The sequence below is a fragment of the Festucalex cinctus genome, chromosome 11 (assembly GCF_051991245.1).
Source record: "Festucalex cinctus isolate MCC-2025b chromosome 11, RoL_Fcin_1.0, whole genome shotgun sequence".
Classification (NCBI taxonomy): domain Eukaryota; kingdom Metazoa; phylum Chordata; class Actinopteri; order Syngnathiformes; family Syngnathidae; genus Festucalex; species Festucalex cinctus.
The window spans coordinates 21,924,252-21,951,145 of NC_135421.1; the positions used below are offsets into that span (position 1 = coordinate 21,924,252).

At 39.5% G+C, this 26,894-nt stretch overlaps 1 protein-coding gene across 1 annotated transcript; it reads right to left on the bottom strand.

The window, feature by feature from the left end:
* Positions 1–25,884, bottom strand: nxph2a (neurexophilin 2a). Its single transcript, XM_077537455.1, has 3 exons — positions 24,900–25,884; positions 24,668–24,829; positions 1–4,548 (listed from the first exon to the last, which is right to left on the bottom strand). Exons 2-3 carry the CDS (start codon positions 24,710–24,712, stop codon positions 3,805–3,807), a joined length of 789 nt encoding a protein of 262 aa, XP_077393581.1. The 5' UTR covers positions 24,713–24,829; positions 24,900–25,884; the 3' UTR covers positions 1–3,804.
* Between the last annotated feature and the right edge of the window lie 1,010 nt (positions 25,885–26,894).

Sequence of the window (26,894 nt, forward strand, 5' to 3'; positions counted from 1 at the left end):
TTAATGCCATAAATGACAATTGAATGCTTGGCTAGGAGTAACCCCCCCAAAATTTAACATTTGTACTTACAGTATACACAGCACGGGGTTCCTTTGGAACAAACTTGAGAAGAAAAAGGGAACAGTCTAAAACACTTTCATGTAAAAATGCTGAAGGTCGGCTAATGTCCGAAAACTGTGACGTCACGAGTCATCACTGTAATTCATGCGACACTCATATACCCACTTCATCCTATCAATTTTAAAACAAGTACCCCAATATTTTGGATTTTATGAAAATTAGGCATTTCCCTCTTGCTACAGTCTTCACTTAACATTCAGAAAATCCAAAATATTGTTCAAATATTTTCAATCTGAGGTTGAAGTCGGCATATGTACAGATGTCGATTGAGCATATTTTTCAGACATTAAGTGATGTTAAGCTTTTTTTTTTTTTTTTTGGCTTACTATGCGTTTTAGACTGTCCCAGAAAATCAGTCAGGAAGTCAAATAGGTACATTGGACATTTATCTACATGTGATACAAACACCAGAGTTAAGAAGGAACAGCCCACTTAGAGATAGATGTACAGGTTTTCTGTTTGAAATGCATAACTTCAGGTGTGAAGCCATCGGGTTGAGTTTTTAGACACTTTAATACACAGAATTTACACAGAAGGAGGAACTCAAAAGACATCAACTCAGATTGAGTTCTTTTCTTATGATACAAGTCCTCTCCTGCAAAGGTTCGTTTAACTGTACAGCTGAAAGATGGATGAGATACAGACAAACCAAAATTTTACATGCGGCCTCGAACTGTCTTTTAACACTCAAAGCACACGACACACTTCACTATGAGACCAGGATTGATTTAAAAAAACAAAACAAAAGTGTCAAGTCGGCCAAATGTACAGATGCGCGTGTACCTCATTAAATTTCCAGACTGACATTTGGTGTTAATAAAATGAAGCCTGTTAACAGGACATGTCAAGTGTTGATAATTGTCTGCCATACTTACAATTGAATGCAGCACGATGCCTTCACGTGCTTGTAGTGCACCGTAGTGATGATGATGGTGAAGAACGAGAGCGCAATTAGACATTCAGCAAGCGGGGCAGAGTGACATATGCTAATGATTGATTTCTCTCGGCGCCTTTCGTGAGTAGCGCTTAACATTAGTCTGAGTCCTTCAATAACCGCCTCGATAAGAGAGAAGGATTGAACACCGGTTTTGTCAGGGTGTGTCCATTATTCACGTCCTTTTGTGCTCAACAGCTGTATCGAACTAAACATCTCAAATGTGATAAATGTTACTCGGTTCATTCCGTAAGTATCGTTGGAAGTGGTACGCGCCTCCCCTTTCGCCTGTGGCCTCGCCTTCCACGCAACATCTGGACAACATTCTAATTAGCAGTGCTCGACAAAGTGCAAGGCCAGGGGATGTTGGGGTGTACAACTCTGGAACCCAAGTCAAACGCTTAATACTTGTCCCATGTTTTAACTACTATTGTCACGTTTTGAATCATAGCTGCGTAAAGTGCTATACGCTATAAATAAAATGACTTTGGATAACCAGTAGGCAAAAGAAGATGGATGGATGGAAATAAAATGAAGTGATGATTGGTGGCTTCAATTCACATTAGAACATGTTGAAGTTGTTTAGAATACACACGTTTGCAGTTACACCACTAAACGTCCCCTCTTGACGTATGCTCAAGGATTTAGTGCAGGGGTGTCTAAACTACGGCCCACCATCCTTTTTTTCTTTTTCTTTCAGGGGTGTGACACTACTAATACCACTACTATACTATTTGCAAAAAAAAATACAACAAAACATAGTGACAAAATTTTTCCTCATAACAGTGAAAAGTACGAAAGCGTAGAGCTGCCAATTTGGAGTAAACATTTTTGGCTGGCGAGTATGTTCGAACATACTCGCAAATATGTTCGAACATATTCGCAAATATGTTCGAACATAGTGGCAAATATGTTCGAACATAGTGGCAAATACGTTCGAACATACTCGCAAATACGTTCGAACATACTTGCAAATACGTTCTAAAATACTCGCAAATATGTTCGGACATACTCGCAAATATGTTCCAACATAGTGGCAAATACGTTCAAACATACTCGCAAATACGTTCGAACATACTCGCAAATATGTTCGAACATATTCGCAAATATGTTCGAAAATATTCGCAAATATGTTCGAACATAGTGGCAAATACGTTCAAACATACTCGCAAATACGTTCGAACATACTCGCAAACACGTTCGAACATCGAACGTACTTGTAGGCTACATGCTACAAAGTTAGCATACCTTCCCATAATGCTGTGGTACTCAAGTGCGCAAGCGCAATACCCCGTTGCATTATGGGGCGAAAAATGACGACCCTAAATCATGCACGGCAGACATAATAAATCGTAAAAGTCACGAATGAACACTGTTTATCGTCTACTTAATTTTCTAATAAATTGGTAATGTGGCCCAATGCCTTAAAAATGCGGGTTTGTTTTCACTCACGCATGTGCAAATAATACCCCGTGGCATTATGGGAAGGTATGCTAACTTGTATGTAGCCTACAAGTACGTTCGAACATATTTGCGAGTATGTTCGAACATATTTGCGAGTATGTTCGAACATATGTGAATACGTTCGAACATACTTGCCAGCCAAAAATGTTTACTCCACATTGGCAGCTCTACGCTTCCGTAGAAAAGATTTCTATTTTGAAAGCAAAAATTTTGCTTCCTCCACTTTGTGAACGTTATCATATTAAAGACCATGTAAAGTGAAAATAAATATCTTTTAAATGTGACACTCCACAGAGAAGATAATGTTAAAAAAATAAAAATAAATAAAAATAAGCATAAAAATATGTGGCTTAAAAATTGTGAAAAATCTCATGTCTCTGCTGTCAAAAACCAAACCCTACTAAAAAATAGATACTACTTCATCGACCCTATTTCTTATCCCTCCACAAAATATAGCCACTGAAAGCCTGTGGTGACTTGAATATATCTCAGCAGGTCACAGTCATAAGAAGTGTTAGCCACAAGCTAGCTTAATAGCTAACAGGTTTCCGTGGCTTCTCTTGGAATTTTGAGAATGACAACAAGCTGCTCTATAAATTGTGCCATCCGTGGCAGATGAATTTTCAGGGTGGTGGCATAGCTAACAAGCTAGCTAGCTAGCTAGCTAGCTAACTGTGTGCCCTGGCGGAAATCTGCCAAGTAATAATTGTTAGAAATGTATGTTTTCTATTCTGTTAAATGTAACATCATATGAACGCTGCTCTAGTGTGAGGGGTAAAAAAATAAAAAAATAAAAAAATAAAAAATAATAACTAACCTTACTCCTTGTCTTTCTCTCTCTCTCTGATCCTGGATGCTGACATGTCACTGAGCGTCATTTTCGCCATGTAGAATATATCAGGAAAATCTCCACAACTAATAGTCTTCGTACACGTTTTCAGCAATTATCTTTAAACACGCATTTAGAAACAAATGTCAGGATTCACTTTACATGGTCTTTGCACAAAGCTATGGTGAAGACGTTTTTCCTAAAATAACAATAATAATTTATATAACTTATATTCAATCTTCTGATGCTAATGCTATAAAAGCTAGCGTTTTAGTATAGCTAAACCAAAGCCAAACCATTTCACATGGCCTTTGCAGCCCTCCATTTTTCTGTATACGACCTTCAGAGGAAAATGTTTGGACACCCTTTAACTTAGACGTTGACAAGCGTGATGTGAAGGTTAAACAAAAAGGTGTACACACTCACATAAATACACACAGAAACAGGTGGTCCACATCATCCCGTGGAGGAATACGGCGTGTCACTGTGGTAGTTGTAGTCGGGGCAGACCTTCTGCACCAGTTTATAGTCCACGCTGTAGAAGGCGATATAGATGCATATGACCTTGAAGGGCTTGGAGCAGAGCCAGGACACGTGACTCTGCGTCTGCTCCTGATAGCAAACCTTGGACGGGTCGAAGCTGCACAGCGCCGTCTTCTTGTTGCGGTCCGTCTTCTCGTACTCGATGCGGCAGTTGAAGGACTTGGTGTCTTTGGTCTCCAGCGTGGACTGCTGGGCCACCTCGAACTCCACCACCTTGGAGGGCGGCACCAGGCTCACCGACACGTTGCCCAGGCCCGTGGAGTTGTGGCGGAAGTAAACGCTAAAGGTGCCGTTGCCGTGGTCCACGATCTTGCCCGTGATCAGCAGGTTGAGTTTGACCGTCTTGATGTTGGAGTGGAAGTCGCCCCACCCGAACATCTTTTTGAACTTGCCGGTCTTGACGATGGGCCTGCGTTTAGTTCTGGCCTGCGGATCCTGAACATCTGTCTGGTTAGATAACCAGTCCCAGAAGTCCTCCATGTTCTGTATGTAGGACATTTCCCTCACGTCGCTCTTGAACCCCGGGGAGGCCCTGGCGAACAAGCGCAAGGGGTTGAGGATCCGAGGACTGGCGCCCGTGGGAGACGACAGTTTGTGCGTGCCGTCCCCCCACTCCATCAGCTCTGCGACTCCCCCACGGACTTTGCTGCATGCGGCCTTCGGAGAAAACACAAAACACACAAGTGAGTGGCGCAATCAGTAATTACACAAATGAACATTCATTCAATGTCAAAATAAACAAAGAATTGTTGGCTTAAGAATGTTCTGGTAGCCTAATGCTAAGATATAATCGAAAACGTCATTGACATGCTAACGTTAGCATTGATAGCGGCAGTTTTAGAAACTTAAACAACAGATGGAGCAACATATGCTGACAAATACAGTGAAAAGAGACTAATATTATAGCATCTTACTGAGTCAATCAAATAGTAATAGTACTATTTGTTGTTTATGTCTGAATGACTGTCTTCATGTGTCCAAGAAGCACAATGAATTGTTGCATTAAATCATGATGCACAAAATGTTAAATTATAATGCTATGTTCTTACAAAGTACAATATTAACTTTTCTAAGTGCATTTTTGGTGATTTTTGGCAAAACGATTTGTTGTGTGGCTGTAGGCTGTTCCATTCATCCAGGACAAGGCACGTGGATTGTTTCCCGAAAAACCTGTGGTAGGTAAACCTTAATCAAATATTAATTAAAAAACATCTAGCATCATTACTTTAAGTTAATGAGCATTATTTTTGAGGTAAAATCCTGGTTTATGTAGGTGAGAACCCTTCAGACTTTACCCCTCATTCCAAAAACATCCATGTTAGGTTCAGTATCACAGTCCCGAGGTCCCTGATCTAGTTTGTTTTTGTCACTTCAAAAATAATCAGTACATCATTGGAACTTCAAGAAATTGTCAGTTACAAGACAAGTCAAGACATCTTTATTTAAATAGCAAAAGTTATGCATTATGCGAAGTCAATAATCTCATGTTTGTGTACATGTTTACATGCATGCTGTTCTATATGAAAGCTGGATTAATGGTGAGTCTGAAAACCCCCCCCACAATACTGACACCAAATTATGGTATATATTTTTTAAATTATTTAATCAGCTATTCGGCACCACCAACACATTTAGCGGCAATCTGTTGGGTTACCTGTAGTTAGCCATTAGCTCGACATGCTAACAAGCCAGTCAGCATTGAAAAAAACAAAAAAAAACAAAAAAAAAACAAAGCAGAACCAAACCAGCTTGCTTTACAGTTTCACTTTTATGGTTTACAATTAGTTCACTTCCCACGCTATGACATGATTTAGTATGCAAAAGTTACACAAAATAGTTCATAAATGCCATTTGACTCGACTGTGCCCTTGTTAGCGTGTTGGACGATGTTGTGCCTAGCTAAGGTGTCGGAACTCATGGCTCATTCCGCGGCTAACACCACTTTTTGTTGCTTGTACGACTGTTGTATAAAAGCGCTGTCGCACTCGAGGTTACGATATTGTCGTGTATATCATCTGATTATGTTCAACACAGCTATGATGATAAACAGTGCATCATCATCATCTCACTCTTCTGTGATATAACCGAATGCATTACCACTTTGACAAGTAGCTAAGATGAGTCAAATCTTCTCAACATGCCACAAGGTTGCAAACCAGTACTGAAACCCTTTGATGTTTCGTGCTTATGAACCTTGACATGTAATGATGGCCAACAATAAAACAAGCTTATCATATAGTTAAGTACGTGCTAAGTGCTAATCCAGATGCAGCAATGAACCGTGATCCTCCTTGTGCCTCAAAGCTGTTTAGCCTCAGGAGCGATTCCTGGTCCACTTCAGATAAAGCATTAATAATTCACCGCAATAAGCTTAGCTAGTTTTATTAGTAATTAGCGCCGGCTTTCCCTTGGCCCGGTTGCGGGGATCACTGCGAGAAGCAGATGTTGAAAGCACCGAGAGCAACGGCTGTTTAAACTCTCGCTGAGCTGCTGTGCGCTACTTCCAGAGTAATTACCATTTTGCTGTAAGCCTAAGTGAAGTGCACGTGTACTGAACTAATAAACTAGGTCTGTCTGCTAGGAGTTGCGTAAAGTCCACATTATACAATGTATCACTTTAAGTATGTGTTTACTAATTAATAGGGATGTAACGATATCCAAACATCACGATACGATATTGTCACGATATGAAGGTCACGATACCACCTACAATCGCTAATAACAATATTGAGGCACTTAATGCAAGCACACATTGATCGCTTCACAAGCAAATTATGTTGCCCTTCATCTGACAATTGGCATAGATTTTAAGCACAGAAGGCCAAAACATCCCTAATGAAAATTAAATTGCACTAATAAACTAGCCACTAGAGGGTGCTAGAACTACACAAATGGAAATCAACCTATTTTTTAACAGATGTGTTCCTTCTAAATATTGTGAACATGACGACGACGACGATATTGTGGCAGTTTTAATATCACAATATCACAATATATTGCCATATTGTTACATCTCTACTGATTAATGGGAAGTAAATTTTAATCCATGTTTGAAAACACATGTAATATCGGCTTTAGCAAAGCTAAGGGAAAACATTGTTTTGGGTAGCATAACACCCTGAACTAGCGCTAGCTAGTTTTTGTTGTTTACTTTTTTTTCTCTCCTCGTAGCACATTCAAGAAGTCTTGCTAGCCTATTTTCTGGGTTTGGTTTGACATTCTGCCTACAGATATACCAGATTATTTATTGATGTAGATGCTAATTGCTAAATTAGGAATTTCATTACCATTTCTTTTCTTTTTTTTTTTTCTTTCTCTTGTTTTCCTTCTTATCCTTATTCCTTCTTATTTTTCTTCCCAGTTCAGGAATGTTTCCGTTATAAATTTTCATGTCCATCCACAGAGAGTGAACAGCCCCCTGGGTATTATTAGTAATGTTAAGTGGGCATTTCTTTACATTTGAATATATTGAAAAGTTAATAGTAATAGCTAGTTTTCGTAAAATTACATCGAAGGAGAATACTTTCATAATTTTGTGACGCCCCTTGAGGCCACCTCACCCTTAGCATTTTTTGTTATTGCCGGCTCAGTGCACATCTGTGAATACTTTTGCGAACACGGCTGATTATACTTTTATAACACAGTATTTTAGTATTTATGATCAGCTGCACAATCTAATGAACTCTCATACAATAGGCAAGCTCTATCTAAAAATTCTGCCTTTGCATAGGTGACTTGTTTACAACTATGAGCGAGCTCCAATGGGGTAACCAAATGTTCGCTCCCTCCCAGGTGAGCTTTTTATGATATGTTTATAATGCAAATGAGAGGAGAAGTTTAAGTATGATGAGCAACTGGGGAAATTGCAGTGGCAACAAGGGGATGAGGAGAGGACATATCTACTTAAACGCCCCGAGACAGATGAAGCACGGCGAACCTGAAATCCTTCACTGATGTCTAAGCTTCACGTTGCTGCTCTCTCACTGTCACTCCGTGACAACACGCACACCCACGCACGCACACACCGCTCATTTAGGCGCATGTGATGTTTTAGAAACTCAGTCATGAGAGAGAGCGAGAGAGGAAAAAAAAGGGGGAGAAAAAAAAATCTTTTTGTACAACAAAACACAACGAAAATATGAGGCAAGGTCTTATGAAGGAGAATCTACAAAAAGCTTAATTAAGATTTCTTAATCTGTGCTACCGTGCTAGAGGCGTTTCAGGCCGACTTGAAATGAGACATTATACTGGTAATAAGTGCAGCCTCATGGAGTTTGAGAACAGCAGAACTCATTTGAATGGCACAAGGCAAAAAAAAAAAAAAAAGACGATTGGCAACACGCTCAAGTCTGACTGGGCCTGGCACACTCATTTACTATAATCATGCATAATTAACACTCCGGAGGTAACTCAGTAGTGACTAACAAATAATTACACATCATATATCAACAACCTCATTGGATGTCACCTCTGACAAGTGCAGCAGTGTTTATGGAGGCACGCAGGAATTGTGCAATAATTAATATACTGCCAGCACTATATATGCATTAGAATACGTGTTTGCATTGTAGTATAGAGAATGTGACACAATGGCAATCATTTTTTGTTGTTGTACTGCATTATGTTTAATATACAGCTTTCCATTAGTAATGTAGTGAATCTACTCAGTGTAAACATCTATTAATAATGTTATATTTTATTTTTCAGCCTCAAATTCTACACGCAATAGAGTACAATTGATCCCTTATTTTAGATAATCATCCAAATTGTGAAAATGAGTTTTAATAGTGTATACATAAATACATTCAGTCTAAGTGCGACTGTGAGAAACCGTGAGAATGAAGCAGCACAAAAAAGGGCACAGCAACTTGAAAAAATACATTGTGAAAATAAAAATGATCCTAATTAATGCCCTTTTGAAATATTTTTGTCACCATTGTTTTTCAAATTGAGGGTTTTCTTGTACGTGTTTGTATGTGTTTGTTAGATTTCATTAGTTTTTAATTCTCTTCCAATATGCTATGCTTTAGTTTCAGTAGTTGTATTTTTTTAAGGCATTTGTTGAGTGCGATATTAAAAAATATATGCTAATTATGTTAAAGTATTGTGTAATAAAAACTCAACAACAAAAAAATGTTACTGTATAAAAGTCAACAGAATGTGAATAATGATAACACATATAAATATATATATATATATATATATATATATATATATATATATATATATATATATATATATAAAATAGATGTATGTATAGTATAATAGATAATATTAGATGCATATCAAGTCAAGTTACAGTAGGGGTGTGAATTGCCTAGTACCTGACGATTCGACTCGTATCACGATTCACAGGTCACGATTCGATTCGATACCGATTAATCCCGATACGAATTTATAAGTCGATTGTTGCGATTTTTTTTCCACTCAAATTTAGAAAATACTAATCAGTAAGCTTGTAGAGTGTAAGATTTATATGAAAAATAAACAAAAAAAAAACGATTTTTTTTTATTGAATCGATTCGAGAATCGCACGATGTAGTATCGCGATATATCGCCGAATCGATTTTTTTTTTAACACCCCTAAGTTACAGTATGCCGTAGTATGGGTTTTAAGAAAAATTGTTTTTATGTTAAGCTTACATGGACTTCTGTCCATTATTGTAAACAAAACCAAATGACAGCAGACAATTCAATATCACTTTCTGATGACATCGTGAACTACAATTCCCAAACAACACTTCGAACCTTGGTGTGATTATTTTAGAACTGGCTGAGCCAATATACATACTTTAAAAATTAATCTTAAAAGCTTATGTCTGGAATTTATTGACTAAAATGAAGGACAGCTATAATTATAATTCATTTTCACTATTTTTTTTTAAACATATAGTTTAGTTTACATCTATATTTTTAAAAATACTTTCTCTGTTTAGTTTTTTTCATTTACACATTTGTTTGTTACATTTGTGTTTTAATTATTTTGTTCGTTTTTGTTAACCTTGACTCACATGCACTGATGGAAAAACACAGAAAAACAGAAACAAACTTGAAAAATAAATAAATAAAAAAAATCACACACATCTTGCATTGTGCAAATGAATGGGGGGAAAAAAAGAACCTTGCGAGAGAATCAATGATTAAAAGATGAAGATTCAGATTGACTGTAACAGTTCCACTTGAGAGATGGCGAGTTGCCATGCAGCTCTACGAATAGTCCTACAAGGAGACGCAAATTCCACATACAGACAACACTTATTAACAAGTTGTGGATTTACACAATAGAAAGCTATAACTTGAATCCAACACTAATCATAAAGTATAATAGATGGCAAGACATTGCTCTGTACTTGTGACTTGGGTAATTTTAATCCAAATTTGAAACATTTTTAACACTTATGCGGTACCGTATGAATATCCCGTGTAAAGGTTCTAAATCTACCCACTCATGCACGTGTATTCTATCTATGCATTAGATCAGCATAGTCAAGATATTTTGTTGAAACTTGCATTCCGTCCTGCCACACATTGAGGATAGATCAGCCTCGACATCAATCTGTAACGAGCGCTGCCGAGCCGACCGGCTGCTTGTCCCGTGGGTAGACGTATCTTTTAAGGCCTGACATAAAGGTAATTGCTACAGTGACCACAACTAGCCTCTAGAAGGTTATTAAGAAGCCACTGACAATCTGGATCTTCCGAAAAGATGCCGTCAAAATCAAACGCCTTTGAGGTGAGCAGCCGGCGCCGTGTGCGTGATGGGCCGTGTGCCGCGGGCGAGGCTACGGCGGCATTTTGATGCCGATGATGGAATCTCTTTCAAGTGAGCCCGGTTGACAAGGAAGCCTGCCACTCGTGATCTGAAAGCAACTTTTGTCTTTTTTTTGTGTGTGGGCAGGATTGAGAGCTTGCTACATATTCATTTGCAAACTATCTATGAGCCTTTTTTTTTTGTTTTTTTAGTTATCCGAATGAGCATCGAGAGAGGATTGGTTTCAGGCGTGTTTGTGAGGATAAACAAAACGGGCAATTAACCTGCTCATCGGCGCAAAAACAGCACTTCCAATGATGCACGCATGGATTTATCTGTGCAAATTGACCTCACTTTGGTGGTGTCATTCACTTCTCTGCTAATTTTCTGTGTCTGAAGCGACATTAACACGTACGGATTGGGGCCTGTGAAGAGGAGGAAAAAAAAAAAGGGTGGCAGGATTCTGATTTTATTTTCAGAATTCTGACTTTAAAGGGATACTTGACTCATTGAGCCATTTTCAGCAGTTAAAAGTTCATATTTTGTCTATAATTAATGTGGTCATGTCATTGTTTTTCATGTACAATTAATATCTTTAAAAAGTTATTTTTCTACTTGCTGTCGACTGATGATGACATCACCTGTGCTGAGGAAGTAGGTAACGACCAATCATGGCTGACCTGTTTTCTGGGGTTGGTCAACAAACTGAGCCATGATTGGCCGAAAAAATAGTTTTTAAAGGTATTAATTGTACATGAAAAATAATTAAGTTATCAAATTAATTCTGTACAAAATATGAACTTTTCACTGCAGAAAATTGTTCAATGAGTACAGTATCCCTTTAACTCCATTACTGCCAAAAACGTTTAATAACGCTTAGTAAAATCAGGATGTATGCCGCCATAAACGATGTCAACTATGTTTTTTTTTTATTTTTTATTTTTTAAATAAATGGGCAGTGCAACGTCTAATGGAGTGCTGCCTGGTCAATGGGTTGTGGAATCAAAAGCACCCACTAACTATGGCCAGCAGAAGGCAGCATTGTATCTCTTTTCAATGGGCTCAAGCTGTATCAAATGATGAATGATGATGAAATAGAACGTTTTCAAGGATGACGTGAATGATCAAAGTCTTTGTCACATCAAATCTAATTCAGAGCGTCACTAAACAAAAAATATTAGTGTCAACGTCACTGTTGTGCACAAAATGTATCTTTTCACAAAAAGCTTGTTTTCTCATTTTTCTATTTTCGCTTGATTGTCACTCAAGTTACCATTTTCAAATTTTGATTACTTAAAAACGGTATAAGGTAGAAACACATTTTTTTTTCTATTTAAAGAATGGAACGCGATCTTTCACGTGGTACCCACCAAGTTTATGTCGTAATAGCACACAATATTCTGTTTGCCTTGAAAGATGAGTTAAAATGCTCGAAATCGGCTGGCACTGTCAGTTGTTGTTGTTGTTTTTTGGATAACGTGTGGCAGTAAAAGACTTAAAGTGAAAATTCTGACGTTAATCACATAATTCTGACTCTAAAGTGAGAATTCTGATGTTGATACCTCAGAATTCTCACTTTAAAGTAAGAAGTCTAACTTTATTCTCAGAATTCAGACTGTAAAGTGAGAATTCTCACTTTTAATCTCACGTTTTTCTCAGAATTCAGACTTTTTGACTCCCCCCCACAATTCATAGCTCTATGTCACAATCAGAATTCTCATTCTAAAGTCAGAAGTCCCTAATCCTCTTCCGTAAACAAGAACGCGCCAAGAATGTAACACCTCCAACTAAGATTGGGATGGACCTTAACTGACTGCATTCCCTTGACAAAACTTCCCGTCTGCCATTAAAACCATTGCGAGGCCGCGTCCTTCCCAAGACCTCTTTCCTTCTCATGTTCCGGCGGCGTATCATTTGTAATGATTCACATCCAGAGCCAGTTCGAGGAGAGAAGGCCCCGGAGGTGCTTATAGGCAGCCCGGCGTGAGAGACAACACGCTGGTGAAGAAGAAGAATAGATTGGCGCTCTGATCACTGGAACAGCCTCACGCACCAAAGCCATCACTTTTAATCTGAGCTGTGTCCGCGAAGATACATGGCAGGTGCTTTGCTGCTGTGCTGTGTGGCGATAGATCACCCACACTGGAGGCCCCCATGCTCATCACACAATGACACCATTAGGGTGCATACGAAACTGCCTTCAGTTTAATACATTTCCTCCTGACTTATTAACTCATTTGCTCCCAAAAACATATAAATACATTCAATTTTAAATATTAACATGCTCCCAAAGACGTATTTATATGTTTTTTTTGGTTTTGTTTTGTTTTTTTATGCTAGAGCATACAGAAGGCTTTGGTGCAGTCTTAGAACTGAAGAAAATGATTGAAGAAATGGTAGTTATTACAAAAATGGTCAGCAGGTGGCAGCAGAGTATAAGAGATCAGCTAGGGTCATGTTGCAAAAGGTTCTTTTCCCCACAGTTTTAAAAAGATTGCGAATAATGACGAAACTTAGCTATATTCTAATGCTAATTGCTGCAAAACGGAGACAGATAGAAATATACTTTTTTTTTTTCTGATGAAAGAACCGATGCTAATCTTTCTTTTGGTAGGTTCCATTATAGCAAGTTTTAAGCATAGAACACAATATTCAGTGGGCCTTGTAAAATCCAAATCCTTGTCAAAATGCAGTAAATCCAGGTTGTTGTTTTTTTTTTTAAAGCTATGCAGAGAAACCATCTACAACGGACTCACAACATTTCTCTGTATGGTTCTTCAAGAATTAAGATATTTAAGTTACAGAAGCAAAAATGTTTTACTACCCTTTCTGCTGTTCTCTGTTACATACCTGACACATAAAGATAAAATAAGATTTATCTATATGGTCAAACTATGTGTAGTATGCTCTGATCATCTCAACACCTCACATCAAACATAATGATCTGTGCCAGCACTGATATAGAATGTTGTCCTCTAAAGACATACATTTCATGTAATCAAACACCATCTAACAAAAAGGAAGAAGAAACATGGCCACAACTGAAAAACACACGACGCAACATAGAAGAGGAGACACAAGAGGAGGGACTGATCGTGGAATTATTTATTATTATTAATTCATACTCACTTCCTTGTTACTCACTTCTTAATTGGCTACATTTTGTTTCATGTCACAAATCACGGGTTGTGGACTTTCTCAACACAAGATTTTTTGTTGTAAATATTGAGCATTTTAAATATTTTTCATTGTCAGCCCCCAATCAGTTTCAGACCAAATATTGGGCGCGACTAATCTACTCTTAATATGCTTTCTGTATATATTTATACATACATTAATTAACTCAAAGCCTGTGATGGAGGGGGGGGGGGGTTACTGTACTGTATATATATTTATATACTGTATATATATTTATTTTAATAGTTCATTATCATTATTTTTTTCTCTTATTCAAGCAGCACAATCTGATGATCAACTGCCACTGTGTACATTGCTATGAGCGTGTTCCTGCACCATTCACTCATGGCCTATAGAGGCCACATGATGGTGGCAAAGCACTACTTTTATATTAGACGTGACTATGGGCTGGCTAAATGAAGCTAATTCCCCTCACGCCAACATAATTCTTTAGCACCAGGTCTTTGTCCTGAACACAAAAAAAGCAAATCGCTAAGTTTCCAACTGACACCCCCCCCCCCCCCCCCCCCCCCAAAAAAAAAAAAAAAATCTGCCAAGAGGTCAATTTGTGAAGAGTAAATCGTAAAGGTAAGGCATTTAGCCCCTGGTAAAAAAAAAAACAAAAAAACAAAAACAAAAAACAAAACAAAAAAAAACTTAATTTTAAATGAGAAAAGATTTTTGTGACAATATTTATGAATCATACTGTGTTATTTGCATCATTAGACTGATGCTAATGTTGCTGGAAATAATGGAATGAGAACAAAACACAGTGCTTAACTACCCATAACATTTTAGGAGTAGAAGTTTGTTTATGCACATTAACAAGCTCAATTGACTCTGTATTAAAAAAAAAATATTGCTGCATCTGGAGGGGCAATGCATAGTCACGCCCATTAAATAAAGAAATGCACTCCAAACGCATACAGTATATAGATGTTTCTCTTTTTCCCACCTTTGTATGTCTGTAGTTGACCCCATCTGTGACAAATAAAATTCAGTACAGTATTTTTATCATATTGCCAGGGAATTGGCAGGTGAGTCGAGTGGAAAATTTGCATGTACTGTATTTAATTTCTGATCACTAAATGTGAAGAGAATGCTACCACCTAATTATCAACAAAATCACAATTCCTATTTTTGGTAGATTCGTGAGTCCGCATGAAGTGATGCTGTAGATTTTTTTTCTTCTTTTTTTTACCACAAGTAAAGAAACCCCTCAAATGAAAAATAATTGGGTGCAGCAGATTTCCAAGCTCGCTGTTTCAAAGACATTTCTAATAAAACACTACCTGGCTGTTGGTTATGTCACCGAGCTGCTTGAGATGGTACGATTTGCATGAATTACAGCACGAAGCTCTGCTTTAGCCAGCACGGATAATATGATGTGACTTATTAGTCATGTTAGACTGTCTGCTTTTTGCCACCACAACTTCTATCTTTCTTCCCTCTCCGGCTTGAATCGGGGAGCAATTTTAAATGAGAAAAATGATGCAGCGCCAACCAATTACGCCGGCTACATACCAGGAAAACTACAGCACTCGCTCTCAGTCTGATGTGGCTTTTTTTTTCCTTTTCCAATTCTTCTTCAAGCAGCAAGTACAATAGACCGCAGAAGACAAATGGAGTGGAGAAATTTGGAATACCTAAATTATTTGGTAAACATTATGCAAGACCTCTTAAATCTGTGTGTTTACTTTCTTTTTTTGGCCATCAAAACTCCAATCTCAACAACATTCAATTAACATTCATAGTCTGGAGCTATTTTATTTTATTTTTTCACCATTCCTTATGTTTTGTCTTTTTACAGTAATTTAAGAAACCAGGGTGTCAATTTGGGCGACTCGTCAGGATTCCAGTTCTGTCTTGCTGTTCTGTTGGTCATTGTTTTTTTTTTTTTTTTTTTTTTTTTTGTCTCTTAGATGGGCTGTAACTGTATTTGATTGTACTTTGTCCTTGTGATACAATGAAAATAAAGCTATTCAGATTCTGATGTGACACAAGTCATTAAGGTGTGACTGAGTTTTTTCATCGCTACTAATTTATTAATCACAGTGGTTGGATTGTTTTTAGGCTTCTACAGTATATTTAATAAACAATTTGATTTTTTTTTTCCCCATTGAAGAACGTTTCAAAATCTGAACAAATCACAGGTTGACTTGTAAGAATCATGTTGGAGTTTGGATGCTTCACAATGGTCACTTGAGGTGAACAACTGGAATAATATCTTATCTATTAAAAAATACATAATGACACACAAGAGTAGAAGTGCTTCAGTCACTGACAAATGCTATAAAAAGCCTATCAAGAAAAGAGAAATACTTATGTTAGTCGTGTAGACTAACTGGAGCAGAGAACATAGTCACACAGACAGACAGACACCACCTATCCATTTTCCACACCGCTCAACAAGTTCACATTCACGGGAAGCTGAAGTCTATCCGAGCTGACTTAGGTTGAAGGCGGACTACACATTGCCCGTAAATCATTAGGTGAATGCAAATGGGGGCAAATCTGCAACATGTGAACCAACCGACATAGAAAAATGTCCCCCTCCCTCTCTCTCTCTCTCTCTCTCTTCTCTGCCTTGATCAGCCAGAGAGGGATGTGTACCATGCGTCTCCACACCATGCAATGCTGTCATGATCATAGTGCAGCAGGCTTATACACGCTTTCCATTAACGTTATCGCGTCACGCAAACTCGGTGTGGCTCTTTGCGCTGGCGTTAGTGAATTCGACGCTGTATATCAATGGCTCTCGTTTGCATTGGGGTGGGCATATTTTACGTCAAATGTATGCAAATTAGCTAATTTACATACGTGCAAATAACACCGTGGCGCAATCTGGTTGGCAGGGCACTGAGTGACGGATTTCCCCATCTGCGCGTGTTTAGTGAATTAGGCTCTCCTGGATTGCTCCATTATTATCGGTTAATGCCGTGCAAAGACGCAAACCTTTAGTGACTATGCCCCTAAGTGTAAACATGTCAACCATAGAACATTTATCACTTTTAATCGGACATTGTTAAAATGTCAAAAATAATCATCAAGTGAATACAAGCGATTTTCAAGTACAGTACAAGAGTATAAGAGTACATTGAAGGCTTGTTTTCTTAGTATGAAGAGTGGTTAACTTTTTTTTTTTTTTTTTTTTTTTTTTTTTTTTTTTTACACTTGCATGACTGCTAAAACGTTAAAATGATACAACATTGCTCATAAAGATGTAGGCTTTTTTTCTCTCCCCTCCTCCATTTCCTTTTCTACTTTCGTTTTTATCTCCCTCACTCCTCAGACTGTCTTTGCTTTCATATTGTTTTCAAAAGCAAGGTTATGCATCGCATGTTCTTTTCAAAATCATTCCATTTAAACTGTCCTTCACACTTTCAAACTGTCTGTTCTTCTTAGCCGTGTTTAAAAAAAAAAAGTGAAAAGATTTAAGCAAGTAGGCACGACAAAACTTCACATGCAGATAGTGGAAAGTTATTTCTTGTGTAGGTGAAAAAGGTTGACGTGCAGTCATACTGTGTATTGATATTGATCGTCTTTAAAAAATATTGTAAAAAAAAAAAAACATTTATGAAGGATTATTATTATTATGAAAGGTAGGCTATGTGTTTTAGCACGCCCGCCTCCCAGTTCCGAGGACTCGTGTTCGAGTCCAGGCTCCGGCCTTCCTGGGTGGAGTTTGTATGTTCTCCCCGTGCCTGCGTGGGTCTTCTCCGGGTACTCCGGTCTCCTCCCACATTCCAATGACATGCAAGGCAGGTTCATTGGGTGTTCTGAATTGTCCCTAGGTGTGCTTGTGAGTGTGGATGCTTGTTCGTCTCTGTGTGCCCTGCGATTGGCTGGCAACCGGTCCAGGGTGTACCCCGCCTACTGCCCAAAGCCAGCACCCCCCGCGACCCTTGTGAGGAATGAGCAGTCAAGAAAATGGATGGATAGGCTGTGTGTGTATCTAGTAGGTTTTTCATTTTTAAAAATCCTCGTAATTATATATATTTTGTCAATATTTTAAATTGGGTGACATGTTACCTTGTAATTTAAAGCCAATTGTAAAACAATACTATTCAATTTCTTTTGTAAGTGTATATAAATCACCGATGAGAGGGTAACATATAAAATCCCAGGTGGCAAAACCTTATCAATAGTACTTCAGTGTAGGAAATTAAATTGCAGCGATGATGTTGGGTGTTTAGAAAGTGTTCGCGGCGCTCTTGGACACAAGCCTTCAGGTAAAGCGGATGTTGGTGTTATCTCAACACCTGCCACATGTGACAGCAAGCAGAGCCATAAACACTTCACGTTTTCGACAGGCGTTACCTTTCAACGCATCATCACTTTCATTTTAATCCCCTTACACGGTCAAAGCGCCAAGTCCTGCGCAAGCTCCTGACACCTGCAGCACATCTCACACAAGTCTGATAGCAGGGATTCAAGGAGGGTAATGCCACCCTCAAACATATTACCATCATCTGGACCACTTTGGAAACACATTTGACATTGTGCATCATCGTATCAACTTGTAGAAATCCTCCACCAATACTTGAGAATTTTTTTTTTGTTTTGTTTTAAGTGTGCTAACTTCAATTTGGTGTCTCCTCCTCTCTAACTCCTCACCACAATGGATATGGATGTTATACTGCAAAAATATTTTCAGGGTGGATTCGCCGTAAGGGCAGTAAGTGAATTTTGACAGCGCAATTGTTCCTGCAGTGATACAGAATGCGCCGCAGTTGATTTCACACAGGCCGTTCGCTTTGAAGAAGAAACACAAGCGAGCACGAGCGTGGCTTCCTTTTTCCTCGCGGTGGCTCTGAAGACGAGCACTTCACAAGCTATAAACACAGACGGAGGGGAGCTGACGGCTTTTGGCGAGGCCTGGAAAATGACAGGCTGAAAGATAGAAAGGCGTCAAAGCTCAGAACACAAATGAGGGGAAAGCTAAAGTGAGAGTAATCAGAAAGGAGATTTATTGTACTTATTGTAAAGCTGTCACACCTGTCTTTTAAAGAAAAGTTCCACGGCTTTAATTAACCAAGTCGATCATTTTTCAAAGCTTTGACATGTGGTGGCTATGCCTGCTTTAGTCGAGTGTTAATTAGAAACTTTGGATGGCACGGTGTGGTGTATTCTGGGGTAATAAGAAAATATGTTTAAAAAAAAAAGAAAAAAAAGACTTGTCTAGCTAGACTGGTATTTTTCTTTTATAATAAAATTATGAATTTCATTTTTTTTTGACAATATGTCTGCACTATTCTTAACACAGTTTTATGATTAAAACTGTTTGTGGAATATTACTTAAGCAGCAAAATCCACCCATCTCAGGGGGTGGCCATTTTGCCACTTGCTTTCGACCTGTTTTCCATATATGGTCATGGGACATTTGCGAGCTGAGCCGTCATTGGTCGTTACCTGAGCAATTGTGATGTAATTGTCAGTCGACAGCAAGTGGTCAAAATGGCCGCCCAATTTTACTTGTGTGGCTAGCTAGCTTGTTTTGTTTGAGGCCTGCCCGGTGGTGCCTCAGGTCAGCAGACCAGACTCAACCAGACCAGACTTGTATGAATGGCAGCAGATGCATACACAGGTTTACTGTACATTCTGCCATCTAATGGGAGCACATTTAATTGTTCTGTCTATCACTATGTTGCTGGTATAGACAGATGAACTGAGATATATTTATAATCAATAAATAATTTTCAGCCAAATTAAGTGAAATTGTACAATATCTCACAGCACCCACTGATGCCGATGCTCTCATGGGACACTAGTGTGTCTCAGCACCCTGATTAGGAATCACATATGGTTAAAAATATATTTTCCCCTCTTCATATTAGCATTTTAAAGTTAGTAGTATGCTAATTGCTCATGAATTATGGCAATTAGGGCACATTTAGCATAGCATGTCATCTTTGTGGAGCGTCATGTGAAATAGTCCCTTTTCCAGCAAATGCAGTGCTATAACCTTACATACGTTTTTCCGACTAAGTTGTCTTAAGAACATGGACGCCGCAGTGTATAGCTCCCTCACAACTCCCTACATTTTCTTAGGTCGCGCCACAGAAGTGAAACGCATTTAGTCGCTACGTTCCCTGCGCCGACGTGCATCAGAGGGCGCCGTAATGGTCCTGACCCCGCAGAGTGGTAATGGCAACGCTGTAAGATAGCTGAAGCCGGGATCTAACGTTGCCGCGGGCTGCCATAAAAATTCATAGCTGTGGACCAAGATCAGGAAACTCAACATCATATTAAACATAATGGATCCTGCAGCAGAGCGGAGAGTGTGAAGCGCTCCTAAAGCAGGGGGCTCAGCCCATCGCTTTCCCCTCGCGCGCTCACATCACAAGACCAATCATGCTGCTCCTAATTGTTTGACTCAAGTCTTTAATAGTCCATCTCGCCGCCCCCGTGAACGTTATTGTCAGTGCAAAGGGCAACCGTGCCACACCTATCAATCACTTTCAACTTCCCTCTCTTCATTTAAAGACCTTTATCATGAATTGATCGCCCCTACACACAATTACGCCTGATGATTGGAAAAGAAATAGGTTACGCGGGCTCAAAACCGTCAATACAAGGCTTTGAGGGTTTCAAGCTGCCGAGATGACAACCTTTGCCGTGGATGTGGGGAGACAACAGTCAGGCTCGAGGCTGTAAATGCCACAGACAATATTGTTTAGGAGGGATTATGCAGTCAAGCCCTGTGGCCGAAAAGCTCGTGACCCCAATATGGGCAAAGATTCGCATCAGCGCCGTACAAAGTTGCCAAATGATTCCTGGAAGGCGCCACATGCATGGAAGGCCCTTTAATGCCACAAATCCACGCTTAATCACATCCACTGAGATTCCGCTGGCCCGCTTGCCTTTTCCATCTCATATTCTGCTCCCTCTCTACACGATTGCTCTGCTCGGCTTTCAAAAACTCAAAATTCCGAGTTCCGCTTCTTTTTTTTTTTCTGCCGCTTTCTTACAAACCAAATCCTGAGAGAGGTTGATGTGAAGACCCGGCAGAGCAGGGATGTGAAGGATATAAACACATTTCTTATTGTCCATCGGGATGGGAAGGAGTTGGGGGTGGACGCCGGGGTAGGGCGGCGCGGTCTGTAAAAAGAGTCGAGGACCTTATCACAGCCTGGCAGCTCTGTAATTCGCCGCCATGATAAAATGGCGGCACGGAAAACCTTACAAGGCTGGCACAATCCAGAGACGGATTAGGTTTTTCTGACATAAGCTTCCTGAAAAACTAATCAATCAGCCCATGCGGCATTATCACAAGCGTGAGATTAAAGAGCCGCTCCTAATCCCCCGCACTGTACATTTTTATTACACTTCTTAGTGTTAGCTGCCTTTAAATACACAATATATAAATAATATAATAAAAGCTAATTGAGCACGGGGAAGGGGAAAGAGGTTATAACGTCCTTAGAGAAGGACTTTGTGTAGCATTTTCATTTTGTTATGAAGAATGGGATCAAGCTGTTGTCCTTGCCGGAGTGCTTTTTGACTTTGAGCGGAGCGCCTCATTGTCTTCACTCCCAAGTCCGCTTCACAGCCGCAAAAACGAACCGGAACAAAATTGCATGAGACTTTCTGGGAGTGAAATAAACAAGGGTGTCAAATTGGAGCCAACTCCCGTGAGAAATGACATGTAATCCGTGAAAATCGCGCGCACATCAAAGTTGGGGATGAACTCCGAGCGTGTCGCTCCAGAGACGCTCGCGAGTAAACAGCTCAGCTTTGTCTCCGGAAATGTGTCGCATGTCTGTGGAGACGCAACGCTGATCTTCTTGGCCACGAGAAGTGGTGCTCTGTTGTGACATAATATTAGCAAAGAGCCGTAAAACACAAAAGACTAATGGACTTCGTCAGTGTCAGCTTGGAGCAGCATTAAAGACGCCCTCTTGCCCGCATGGGATTGGCGGAGGGAAGACGGATGAGAACCCGGCTTGTGGGTATGTTGTATGTACAGGGTTTCTGCCATTTTTAATGCAACTTAAAACAAATTTATTGCCCATGTCGTGCTGTACACACATGGTACATGTGGCTACATACATACATACATATATGCATAAACTTTATATATTAGGGCTGTCAGTCAAATACAATTTTTAATCCAAATTAATCACGATTTATAGAGCTAACTCACACTTAATCGCAAATTAATCACACGGTATATCTATTCTCATGTTATTAATAGTATTTAATTAACTCATTTGTTCCCAAAAACGTATAAATACATTTTTGTTTTTAATGTTTAAGTGTCCCAAAGACGTATTTGTGCATTTCTTTGTTTGTTTGTTTTTATGCTAGAGCATGCAGAAGGATTTGATGCAGCCTCTCAACTGCGAAGAACGGTTGAAGAAATTGTAGTTATTACACAAACGGCCAGCAGATGGCAGCAGAGTATAAGAGATCAACCAGGGCCATGTTGAAAAAAAAGGTCAATTACTCACAATTCTAAATAGATTTGTGAAAAATGATGAAACTTAGCCATATTCTAATGCTAATTGCTGCAAAATGGAAAAAGATAGAAATATATATTTTTTTCCTGATGAAAGAAGACACTTTAATCTTTCTTTTGATAGGGTCCATGTTTTTATAGCAATAGAATAAATATTCTGTGGGCCTTGCAAAATCAGTCAAAATTGAGTAAAACGACCAAGAGCGAACGGGATTGCTCCTGTGAAAATGGCTGGGAGCGAATGTTAACATAAAAGTGGACAAATTTAGTTACCAAATACAAAATGTGGTTTTAGCTTTTTTAATCAATTATAAAGTAATTTTAGTTTCAATTCATAAAGTTATTATGAGTGTAAAACAGTTATACATTTGTGTTGAGGTAATTTTTCTGCCTCTGAATGGCATTAGGGTTTTATGTTGGACATTGGCAGGAACAATACAAATTTCTTTTCAAATTCAGAGCAGCAACTCGTGAATTCCAGACCATTGTGCGCATTGTAAATTACAGCTAATCGCCAGTCACCGCAAATAAATATATTTGTATCCCATTTATTATTTCTAAATTGAGTTATAGTGACTCCTTTGCACAACATTATGTGTAAAATAAAGCATGGACAACAATGTTTTTACATCAATTGTATTGAAACATTTAATGCATTTTTTTAAAATGTGCTTTAAGGCCTTAACTTTGGCAAAATCTAATGACTTTTAATGTTTTTAAACGGCTCGCGGAAACCCTGATGTACATTGTTCTGCTGTCATCGCACGGGGGATAACTGCAGCAGATGTCACGAGGAAGAATGGATTCTCCCAGGATGGCACTTGACCCGCTTATTCGTCCCCGGGGGTAAAGCACAGATGTCGCGACCGGGGTTACGTTTTTAACACTTTGACTCAGATTCTGAGTGTTTTCAGTAAGAGTGGGTGAGACTAAAAGTCTCAGTGTCATGATGTGCAGTCGGGATGCGCAAATAGATGCCACACCCTAACACATCCTTGCAGTGTCTTTCAATAATGAACTTCACTTTGATGCACGCTTTCTTTTGAGCTATGAATTTGGCTTTAAAGGGATTTCAGCCCTCAGAGGCTAAGGGCCAATGTGTCTGTCCCCAGCCAGACTGGTGAGCCTGCACCCACTGAGCCATGTGAAGAGAGGCCACTCCAGGGAAGCAGTCTGTCTCTTCCTCTGGAGGCACGACTTTTCATCCACAGACCGGAGGCTGATGACTAAAACATGGGTGCAAGCTACATCTGCGCACTGAAGGCAACGTTTAAAGGAGCCCTCGCCGAGCACCCATGTGAGAAACTTCTTCAAACACGTGGCATTTTCCGTCCAGATGCGATCGCGCCAACAGGCCCCTTCAAACCAACACAATCCTGATAAAGCCAACATTGTTATCAGCTACCTACATCAGCGGCTTCCAGGAAATAAAATGTGAGATAAAAGACGTTTGTAAGATTCGGATATTTCCTGAGAGAGCTTGCCGGTATTAGTGCAATCAAAACAGGCGCTTTAGAAAATAAATCTCCAGTAAATGTGAAGTATTCACAGAGATTAATGATGGTAACAGATAATCACCAATTATCGGTTTTTCAAGAAGCAACAATTAGAGCTTTAATGCTTTTGTATTTTGCACCTATTGTAGTCCGTGGTTTCTTAAGTGTATTTTCCAGATTGTCCTCAACGGATGTTAGGTGACGCCTAAAATCAAAACACGCCAATGACTACCAAGTAAAGAAGGGAAAAACAATGACCAACCTTTCTGATTGGTTTGTTATGGAGTAAATGAGCATAATGTAAACACTTAAAAGATCACAAAACTAGTAAAGAAAAGTAATATTATTTCTTCAAGCTCTGTGCATGACTATGCATAGCTATTGGCAAATTGTATTATAAAATGAGAAAAAAAAAACTAAACAAATGATTTACATTTTGATATTTTGTTATATTAAAAAAAATATTCTTGGGAAATGACCAAATATAAGTTAATGTATATTGTTGAGAAACTCATTTAAAATCCGTAACACTTATTAGATTATATTTATAGCTGTAAATTATGGTTTTGACTAAGATGTGCTTCAAAGCTTCAAAAGTAAATACTTTTTAATGAATTTTGATTCCAAAAGTACTCTAAATATGCGTATGTGTAAAAGTGGGCAGATTCTTTAAGATTTTAAAATGACTATAAAATGGGGAAAAAAGTGATTTATCGACTGTTGAAATGTTTTCTATCACAGCCAAAACATTTAAATAACCCTAATTATAATTAATTGGATGATATTGCGGATATGACATGAATTGATAACAGAAAATATTCAAAAATCATGCCTCAAAAGGATAAAACTGCTAGAAAACAATTAAAGCAGAGATTCTACAATAAGTCTCACCTGGTGCAGGAGGAGAGAAAAGAGGAATATTTGCAGGGCTCCCATCTTTGGTGGCTTTTTTTTTTTTTAGGTGGGGCTTTGTTTATTCAAGAAGAGCAATGTGTAAGTCCTCTTGAAGATGTGAAGATTTGAGGCAGACGGGCATATGTCGCTCAAACATCTCTGTGGAGAAAAATCTACCATTTAAACCCTAAATAGAACATATTTATGAATATTAAGAAGTTGAACCTACCTTTTGGAATGTAACTGCTCACGTAATTGGCAAAAGCATCTCGTGCCACCTGCTTCAATCCACTTTGGTCAAAGTGTCCCAAAATCCTGGCTTCTCTACAAAGAACTCAATTAGCACAATGCTCCAAACTCTACAACAAACCAACAGAGAGTGGGAAACGATCCTTCCCCGCTACTTAATCCCGACAAATGCTTGAATACAAGGCGGCTGTCAAGTGAAGTATCCCACAGTGCGCGCGCCCTCAACTCAGCACGATCCAACGCGCGTCTCCACACTCCACACGCACACACGCAGTCCCGCGCTGCATCTACAGGCACACCACACACTCACACGCTTGGCACCACTGCGACCACCTTTTGTTTAGGGGGGGAACACGTCGCCTGAGATTTAACCCTTTGGAGAGTCACACGCGTTCTACGACTGTTTTGTCTTCTTGCCAACTTCATGACTAAGACAATGCATCGTCACTACATTTGTTTGTCTTTTCCAATCAATAAGGATTGCAATATGTCTAACTGGTGCATTCTGGCATCACTTATTAAATTTGCAATATTGTTATATATGAATGCTTCAAAGGCACTCGACTTCTCATTGAGCAGGTCAACTGCTGTGATGAAGAAGGTGCGACTTGGCCACCTGGCAAGAGTTGGGGCAACCATATGACTTTGGCGCCACCATGTGGTCGCTTGTAAACATGAAGATGGTGGCGCTCACGGTCACATACAGTACAAATACAATACAGTATACATACGTCATTGTGTCGTTAATACACAAATGTCAAACTCAAGACCCAGGGGCATAATCTGGCCCGCCAATTTATTTTAAGCAAAAAGGATGTCTATTTTGTGTAAATTTGCTTCTTCATGTGGGCAGAAAAGCTGTATCATTTTTGCTCCACTTTGTACAGCTATTACAAGCATTTTTCCCCACCACATTTCTTTTTAAAGAGCAAGTCAAACCAAATATGTTCATTACAATATGTACTATGCAGCGCCACATGGTATTTGGATTAATATTTCATTTGTGGAATATGAATCACCGGTAAGCAGCAAAATGAAGCTGTTTTTATCTCTCTCAGGGGGCGGCCATTTTGCCACTTGCTGCCTACATCACAGTTACTCAGGGTTCAGGTAACAACCAACCACGGCCCACTTTTTTTTTTTTTTTTTTTTTTTTTAAGTTTGGTCATGTGATGCTTGGGCGGCACGGTAGTCGAGTGGTTAGCACGTCCGCTTCCCAGTTCTGAGGTCTCCGGTTCGAGTCCAAGCTCCGGCCTTCCTTGGTGGAGTTTGCATGTTCTCCCCGTGCCCGCGTGGGTCTTCTCCGGGTACTCCGGTCTCCTCCCACATTCCAAAGACATGCATGGCAGGTTGATTGGGCGCTCCGAATTGTCCCTAGGTATGCTTGTGAGTGTGAATGGTTGTTCGTCTCTGTGTGCCTTGCGATTGGCTGGCAACCAGTCCAGGGTGTCACCTGCCTACTGCCCAGAGCCAGCTGAGATAGGCGCCAGCACCCCCCGCGACCCTTGTGAGGAATAAGCGGTCAAGAAAATGGATGGATGGATGTGATGCTTGCTAGCTGAGCCAAAGATTGGTCATTGTTGTTTGCAGTTGACAGCAAGTGGCAAAATGGCCGCCCCGTGAGTTGAATAAAAACAATTGTTGTATGGGGTATATGCCACGGAAGAGGCAGGACTGTTTTTGCACTTCAGTTTGGTTCCGGTTCGGTTTGCGACGTGTGGGCGGCGTCAAAATACTTGTGCTTCGACTTTGTGCCCCTCGGTTGCGCGTTCTCAACCTGGAGCAGAAACAAACTGATGTGCAGAATCACATCCCGCCTCTTCCGTGGCATATACCCCATAGAAATAGTTCTACACTTTACTCCCTAGTGAAGAAATACACAGTGACCCCTAGTTGCTAGAGAAAACCTCTACAACTAGTTGCGTAAATTAGCCCATTTTGGGAGTGGTTGGCCCTGTTCCGTGAAAGTGAGCGA

Excerpts from the sequence above, each read along its gene's own strand:
- nxph2a (XM_077537455.1), bottom strand. The coding sequence starts at position 24,712 with ATGGGAGCCCTGCAAATATTCCTCTTTTCTCTCCTCCTGCACCAG. Across the intron at positions 4,549-24,667 it reads TTTCTCTCCTCCTGCACCAG|GCCGCATGCAGCAAAGTCCG; the intron begins GTGAGACTTATT and ends TTTTCTCCGAAG.